This window comes from Atta cephalotes (genome assembly GCF_000143395.1).
Source record: "Atta cephalotes unplaced genomic scaffold scaffold00005, whole genome shotgun sequence".
Lineage (NCBI taxonomy): Eukaryota > Metazoa > Arthropoda > Insecta > Hymenoptera > Formicidae > Atta > Atta cephalotes.
This window is the reverse complement of record NW_012130069.1, coordinates 1,688,127-1,696,537: the sequence shown is the minus strand read 5'-3', so window position 1 is coordinate 1,696,537 and position 8,411 is coordinate 1,688,127. Positions and strand designations below refer to the sequence as shown.

Sequence of the window (8,411 nt, the reverse complement as noted above, 5' to 3'; positions counted from 1 at the left end):
ATATATATATATATATATATATATATATATATACACATCTTTATTATATATTATATCAGGATACAATATTTTTTTATCTTTGAAATGCTATCTCGATTTTTCTTTATGATATTTAAATGCTTTAATGTAAAAGCTTATAAATGCTGTTGTGAGCCATCACTTGCAGCAATTTTTAAGTATTCATTAGTGAATATAATATTGAATAATTAGTGAATAATATTGAAATCTTCTTCTGATCTGTTAGTATAAAAGACAATATTATATAAGTTGCGTATAAAATGCTTCGTACCTTGTATGAATAACACTACAGTTGCATGGAATTCAATTGATAGAACTGTTCTACGTTCGCACTGTTGACGGGAAATTTTACATTAGCAAAAATATATTTATTTATTTTTAAAAATTCCTTTTTTACGAATCTAATAGATAGTGTAACATTCTGCACGATATTCTTGATGTATCGCACACGCATCTATTTACTATTTATTTATTATTAACTTTATTTTTTACTTATACTTATAATTAGACCGCGACGAAAGAATAACGCGAAGTTCGGTGGGAGTTCAAAAATCATGTGGCCAATTTCACATGCCTCTCATTGCGGTGATGCTACACCTGTTGCTCCCGACTGCACCTTCCGCACGCACTTCGCACTTTGAATAATAATAGTATAGTTTTATGACCATACTCGTAAATTATAATGTAAATGAGTAAATATTATACATAAGTTTAAATTAATCATAATTATCTACAAAATATATGATAATTGCTTTGTTGATTATTCTGCGCAACAAAGTTTATCCGATGAACTTCATGAAATAATAGATTAATACATAAACGCTCTGAATGCTTTTATTAAGTATCAAAATTCTAAATTACATTTATTAATTAAATGTTTTGTGATATCGTTCGATTCAATCCATCTCCATTTTACGACAAAAAAAAATTCAAAAAATTCGAAAATGAACTTTATTCTAATACAATGTGAATCAAATTGACATTCAATATAATCAATACAATTGATAGCCAATAAAATTAATTATTAATTAATAATTAGAATGAACTACGCAATAAATTTTGAAAAATAAATTCCGTAACTGCGAGACATACTATATTTCTGATTTAACTAATTTTTTATATCATTATTGTATTCTTATATTTTTATTTTTTTTATTAATTTAACTTAATAATGAAAATAAAATTAATTTAATATTAAAGTATCATTTTGAAATTGATTTAATTTAATCTTAAGTTAATTTGAATCAATAATGAAAATGAAAAATTAATAATTTAAACGAAGCGCCAATGCCGCGCCGCACGGTCTGTCATTTTTTTTACATCTATGGTCGAAACGCATGCTGCTTCGAGTATGCAAGATGGCGACGAGTGTTTTCAGGTTGAATAGGTGCGGTTCTTTCCTTTGAGCTATCGTAGTCGTCGCACCAGTGGGCGACTTTTTTTCTCACATTAATAGATCGTGCCTGTAAGAAATAATCTCAACAAAACTTCAGAAGTGCTTGAACTCCGACTTGTCGAACTTGAGGAAAACTAGAATCTCCTCCGCAAGTCTTCGAATCGCACTTTCGAAACGCGTGTCAGCTGTCAGATGTTTGTATACGCGCGATCGCGTCGCAAACTTAGGACAGCACATAATAAGAATTCGCAGTAGCGGTGTCAGTTTTATGAGATCAAATCTTTGTCTCAATCAAATTTTTGTCGAACAAAGAGAGTGAGTTGAGCGCAGACATGGAAAGCTTGGAGACATTAGGATGGTAAGTAGAGTGTACTATTCCACTTTCTTACTGACGTTCCACAGGGAAAAAATTAGCCACATTTAGTAAAATGTTTATTTTGTATTTGTTAGATGAGAGAGACTGTTCCTCTAGATATAAAAGTATTATCTAATCAGTATGAGAAGAACTTTCAATAGTTACAACATTAGCATTCTAAATGTGGTTATTTATTTTTATTTCTATTCCATTCCTATTCAAAGTCTATTCAATATTCATAATTCTTCACCTATGTTGATGGCTTTTCTTTTTATCAGGTATTTATCTGATCATGGTTATAATTTGGCAACGGATTCGGGTAGTGTGATAGACACACAGAAGATAATAAAACGACTGTTAGATGTATGTATCGATTCTTTGAACCTCTATGTTGATTATTTGGGACATATGAATGAATCAGAAAAAAATGAATTATTTATAGCTTGACTTGAGAGAGATTGGGAGTGGAAATGGAGATATTAATCAGGGCAATATTGTGTTGCAAATACAAAAGATACGTAACGTAGCTGCGCCCAAAGGAAATGAAGAATCAAGAACAGCTCCAAGAATGTTAAAATTATCATTGACAGATGGAAAAAATAATTTTCAAGCCTTAGAAGTTGAACATATATCGACTTTGAGGTAAATGTATTAGATTGAGTTCTTTTATAGCAAATTTGATTACTTATATTATGCTAGATTAGTTTATACTAAAAGCTGCTATGTATGAAATTAACAAAGTTAAACATAAAAGTATATAAGTATATGTATTTTGAACAATTAACTATTTAATAATATTGCCACATTATTTAACAGAATACAAATATTATTTCATTATTAAAATTGATTATATGCCATTGCATTTAGATACTTTATATAAAGCCATCTTTAACATATACTAATTCAGTATAGTGCTAATAGTTGAATATTAAGTATTACTCTCTAATGTCATTTTTTCTTACAACTGTTTCTTCTAATCATCTCTTTTGGGATAGCTTAAACACACCACCTGGTACAAAGATACTGATAAAGACAGGAACCTTACCTGTGTCACATGGACTTCTTTTATTGAGACCATCGCATTTAGTTTATGTACTTGGAGGAAAAGTTGCCAATTTAGTGGAAAAATGGGAATTAAATAAGGTAATTTACATTTTAATAAGATACATTAATATTTATTATAATGTTAATTCTATTTAATGAATATCGCATGAGTACAGAATTGTTTTTGTTATAGAAATTAGCTTCACACACTCGAGTAAGGTCTGCCGAAGAGGGTGGACCACCACCGTGGATACCATTTGGTAAAAAAATCGTAAAATTATCGGAGCAAGATAAGAACTTTAAAGCTCTGGCAGAAAAAGAAAAACCTAGCAAAGAGAATACTGAATTTGAAACTCAGCGCAAAGATGCGATAGCGGAAGCTGCCAAGCAAGGCAGTAAGAAAGTATTTGGTGGCGGAAATAAACAGGTTTGATTTGTTTTTTTACATTTTTCTATTAAATTACATGTTTGCATTCTTATCTAAATATCTAATTTATATGCGCTTTCAGTTATTGGATCATAGCGTACAGAAAATCGTGGATCGTGGATTTACTATAGAGCAGGCAGAATACGCTTTGAGAGTTAATAGAAATAACATAGATAAAGCTTTAAGAAGTCTGCAAAGGACCGACACTAAACATAAGTGAGAAAATTTATTTTTATTTTTACTATTTTTCTTCACTCAAACTATATTATATTCAATTATTATCTAATTACAATCTTATTATAGTAGTGCCAAAGAATCTCGAGAACCACGAGAGCCACGTGGCAAACGCGAGAAGAAAGCAGAAGAGAGTAAACCTAGCAGTGGAAAAATATCTCTATTCGATTTTCTCGAGGATAAATTACCTGTGCAACCCGAAAGTGTCGAAACAACTAATTTGTCGCAAAGTAATTACATGCAAAATAATGAAAGTAATCAGGATCGTTTCGAATCGAGAGGTACTGAAGCACAAAGTGGAAGAGGTGGACGGTACATAACTATCTTACTAAACGGATTCCTATAATATTTAATGAAATATTGTATTTCTAATATTGATCTTTTTTAATAGAAATCAAAAAGGTGGTCGCGGTTATCAACCACCTCCGAGATATTCAGAGGAACATAGAAATAGTAAGAAGACAAATAATAGTAACTCCACCATGTATTCGCAATATAACGGTGCTAATCACGCACCGCAGAACAAACCACCGCGGTTTCAACGTAACCAGGAACCTCAGTATCAGTATCAACACGACGGAGGTAGAGAAGCGTATCAGAAGTCTACTCAGCCGAATGATTACAAAAATACATTTGCTTATTCGCGCACAAGTAACGCAAATGTCGATAGCGGTAACGATAACTATAACAGAATCCAGGCTGAGTTACAGGGAAAGAATCTCGGTAGTAACAGAAACTATAATCACCTCGAGCCCGAGGTCAAAAATAGGCATTCTTATGATGCTTCTTATAATAGGCATAATCGAGCTCAACAAAATGGAACCTCTAAAATATATTCAACTAATACAACTGAACAGAATTTTAAAAGTCAACCTAGATATCAGTCAAACGCTGGGAATAAGATGTCTATGAATCCTAATGTGCAAAGAAACGAAAACAATTATGGTAACCCTAACATCACCAGTACATGGGTATGGCAAGTAGGTGACAAGTGTATGGCTAAATATTGGGAAGATAATAGGGTACGTATTATAGATTTTTTTATATGAAAATTTTTTTATATTAAAATGTGTTTCCAAAATACTTAGGCCATTTATCTTTTATACTTTTTCAATCAATTTCATATAAAAATTAAAGTTTACATGGGATAACGGAATCGAATCGAGAATCTGTTAACTATAAGTCGATTACTCACATAGAACTATACATTATTTTCTTTTTTATGTACTTTGCGCATAATTTAATTGTATGATATTTATAGTATTATAATGCCGAAGTCACTGGTGTTTCTGAGAGAACTTGCGTAGTGCAATTTAAGGGATTTGAAAATTATGAAGAAGTACTCCAGGTGGATTGTATACCAATAACAGATGATGTACGTAAAACAGTACAACGTAAAATTTACAATGATTGCTAATAATATTTCTTGTTACAATGATTATGATAATTTTAGATTCAAGATCGTATTCCGGAACCGAGACGACAAGATCAGCGTTCTAACAATCGACAGCCACGTTACGATCAAAGTCATAATCACATAAATGGTGAGTAACAAAATCGTTCATCTCTAGATATTAAATTTTGTATTATTTGTATCTTTTACAAGTGAAACATTGAAGTCGAAATTTAATTAAAAATGATGATTGCAGCAGGTATGGAATTTCGACGAGGTGGAAGCGGTGCCGTTGGAGGAAATAAAGGATATAATAAGAAACGGAATCAGCAACGGAGTACGCAACCAATTTATCAACCACCAGCGCAAAGAGGCCACAATTCTCTGCCAATTAATAATCAAAATAATACTCAACATAATTCTTTTCTTTAATGTAACTCTAGTCTCACATCTTTAGTAAAAAAAAAGTAAATTCAGATCTTGCTAAGTATTGAGGCAATGCATTCGCTACTGAGGATCTAACAGGTTGCCACACTAAGAGTTTAGATACCATTTATATTAACCGTTGCTAGGCGGCGAGCTGAGTGCCACATTTAAGTTCTGTTAAAGCTGAATTGAATACGCGATAACTTAATACGAAGCAAGTTGGTTTTTCACAAAAAGGGGGAATTAGGAGGCTCTTACTGTAAAATATCGACTGTGTTCTCGAAATATTATATTATTTGTATTGTAGGGAAATTGATTCTTACTACTGCAAAACAGGGCAATGTCTGTACCTCGTCCACTTTAGCTGTAATAACAGTTGTAATGAGATTTCGTTCGTTTCATTTTTCTATACCCACAATAATCGAGAAAGAGAGAAAAAGAATATTTCGAAAAAGTAACAAGCTAAATTAATTTTGCATCACTCTGAATATTAATTGGAACCGATAAATTAAACTGAAATAACTTATTTTAAATTAAGATTAAGTAAATAATTTATTAAATCTTATTTAAAATAAATTGTTACTATAAATTTTGAAAATTATGTTTCCAAATTTAAATACATTAGTCTGAATGAATATAATTTTGCAAAATTATCCAAAACTTAAATTTTCTTTGTATATTTACATATTTTAATAGCGATATATTTAAAAAATATATTTAAAAAAATTTTTAATTTAGATTTTCAATTGATAACAAATGCTGTTTTAGGCTGCACGGGAATTGATAAAATGAAGGTGCCTTTTCATATTGACGCTCGACATTCATTTTCGGCGTCAAAATAAGTCACGTGATCAAAATTGATGTTTGGTATTCGTCAATTTTGATCACGTGATCTGTTTTAATGCTCAAATCGAGCATCGAGCATGAAAATGCAGCTTTAGACCAATATTACATGCGTCCGTTTTTTATTGTACGACAAATTTTTCAAGATTGATTGGCAAAGAGGTCCGAGATCCTCTCTATATTGTAGCCAATTAACACACTTGAAAAATTTGTCATACGACAAAAAATGAATGCATGTAATATTGGCCTTAAAGAGAGCAAAAACTACAAATAGGTCCGATTTATCTCACTCTCCCCTATTATAAAATTTATATTATCTGATAGAAGATATTTTTTAGTTTGTACTTGTGTTTTCAAAATTTTTATCTTTTGTTTAAGAAATTATTTAAAAACAAAATGATATGTCGGTATCGATTTTCCTCTACTATCAAAGATTGTATTAAATTGATTTGTATTTTGATGCAAAATAATTAACGAAATAAAATTAAAAAATTAAAAATATAAATATAAGTATAAACGTAGAATAACAAATGTATAAATACTTACTTGCAAAAACGAGCCACTATAATTTATAATAATTTGTTTTTTTTTGTGTTGATGAATATCTATAAAGAAAATAAAAGCGCCGATAAAATTGATCAGCGGATGGTGAAAGATCTCTAGAATTTAAATATTCATTTTAGTCTCTCGAGCTGTCACTTTAAAATTACCGCGGTGCAAATGTTTAAATGGTCGTATGGAATCTGCGCAGAACCGTACGAGATTCGTCTTAAGAATGAGCATATCCATCGTGAAATTTTGTATATTTCCATCATGAGCACACCTATCTTGCTTTCACCATGGACCATGGCAGAGAGCAACAGAGCCCTAACCAAAAAACACATTCTGAAAGCTAAGAGAATCATATATCTACGAATAATATAAGAATTGAGTTTTGTGTATATTAACAATTATTTCACAGCATAAAATCTGATTAACAATGCGGCTTGGATTAGTTCTATTAACCAGCCATATAAATAAAATACCATACAGATTCAGAGGGTAAGTACTTTTCATGAAAATTAATTCTCATTTAGTTTAACGAGTTAGGACTCATTTAATTTTTCATAACGTACAATATTACTTTGTATCGTCACGTGGAATACTCATAATTCTGTAAATCTTTGTTTCATACAGGAAATATCGTAAAGTTAAAAAACCATCTATGCACGATTTACTTAAGATGAAGCAAGATTTTGAAAGAGAAGAGCAAAACATGTTGATTCTGCGGCATCCCTATCTCACACTTGAACAAAGTCATGGTCACATGAAGGACATGTACCCCAAAAGCAGAAAGCAAAACTTTCTCGAGAAGGTACGGGCAGAAAATCGTCAGAAGTTCCAGAAAGAAGTGACTATCGCTGAACGTTTGTGTCACATGAGAGTTACAGAAGCATGGGATTGACATCTTTCTACAGATATAATAATATGTAATTATTTTTCATGAATTGTTTTAGATTTAAGTTAAATCTACTCTGAATCCAAGAACATTTAATTTTCTTTTTTTTTGTTTTTGTTTTTGGTAACATTTTGAACCAGCACAGTGCCGAGTATATTAGAGAGTATGTTAGAGGAAGAGTAAAAGAAGAATAGGGGAAAAATAGTGTAGTGAAATATGTTACTTAAGTTTATCTAATAAGAAATGCCATACATTGCAAATTACAAAATAAAAATTGAAACTAATACTGTAACATTTTAAAGCATTAAATTATATTGTTCATGTTAAACAATTCAAACTTAAGCATCGACTAAAAAGCTTTCTTGAAACCGAGTTATATCTTTTGGTTTATTTTTCATCCAACCAAACGGATCTGTATTAATTTCTTCTTCTGTTAAGATCTTTCCTTCATAAAGTAAATTTGCAAAATCTGCCACAACTGGATCGGCATTAGCACTGCTAATTCCTATTACTTTGCCACATTTAAGATAGTAAGCGAAGAAATCTAGTTTATCCAGAGAGCCACAAATCTTTATACTAGTGGGTGTTCCATAGCCTAAAAAATAAATGGATAAAGATTGTTTAATTGTTAATGTTTTACAAAACTCGATTATTACAATTGTAAAATGTGTGTAAAAATATGTATATATATATATATATATATATATATATATATATATATATATATATATATATATAGTTACTTACTACTATATACTTATAGTTACTACCTAACCTAACTTAAGTTACTACGAAGTAAGTAGTACGTACTAACTTAACGTTAAGTTAACGTTTACT

At 30.7% G+C, this 8,411-nt stretch overlaps 3 protein-coding genes across 3 annotated transcripts in view; 2 read left to right on the top strand and 1 right to left on the bottom strand.

Moving 5' to 3' along the window:
* Positions 1-1,746: 1,746 nt before the first annotated feature.
* On the top strand, positions 1,747-5,299 carry LOC105626268 (tudor domain-containing protein 3). The gene is made up of 11 exons (XM_012207572.1): positions 1,747-1,772; positions 2,048-2,132; positions 2,212-2,411; positions 2,765-2,912; positions 3,007-3,240; positions 3,323-3,456; positions 3,544-3,786; positions 3,866-4,496; positions 4,736-4,849; positions 4,928-5,018; positions 5,124-5,299. Exons 1-11 carry the CDS (start codon positions 1,747-1,749, stop codon positions 5,297-5,299), a joined length of 2,082 nt encoding a protein of 693 aa, XP_012062962.1.
* Positions 5,300-7,115: 1,816 nt separating this feature from the next.
* LOC105626265 (ribosomal protein 63, mitochondrial) lies at positions 7,116-7,916 on the top strand. Its single transcript, XM_012207570.1, has 3 exons — positions 7,116-7,177; positions 7,313-7,605; positions 7,720-7,916. The coding sequence occupies exons 1-2, from the start codon at positions 7,116-7,118 to the stop codon at positions 7,578-7,580; spliced, it is 330 nt and encodes a 109-aa protein (XP_012062960.1). The 3' UTR covers positions 7,581-7,605; positions 7,720-7,916.
* Positions 7,913-8,411, bottom strand: part of LOC105626266 (apoptosis-inducing factor 3) — a 5,355-nt gene continuing 4,856 nt past the window's right edge. Inside the window, exon 7 of the mRNA XM_012207571.1 lies at positions 7,913-8,169. Within this exon, the coding sequence (XP_012062961.1) occupies positions 7,913-8,169 (257 nt within the window). The remainder of the gene's footprint in view (positions 8,170-8,411) is intronic.

Coding starts and splice junctions, on each gene's coding strand:
- LOC105626268 (XM_012207572.1), top strand. CDS start 1,747: ATGGAAAGCTTGGAGACATTAGGATG. Junction 1,773..2,047: donor AGCTTGGAGACATTAGGATG/GTAAGTAGAGTG, acceptor TCTTTTTATCAG/GTATTTATCTGATCATGGTT. Junction 5,019..5,123: donor AAGTCATAATCACATAAATG/GTGAGTAACAAA, acceptor TGATGATTGCAG/CAGGTATGGAATTTCGACGA.
- LOC105626265 (XM_012207570.1), top strand. CDS start 7,116: ATGCGGCTTGGATTAGTTCTATTAACCAGCCATATAAATAAAATACCA. Junction 7,178..7,312: donor ATACCATACAGATTCAGAGG/GTAAGTACTTTT, acceptor TGTTTCATACAG/GAAATATCGTAAAGTTAAAA.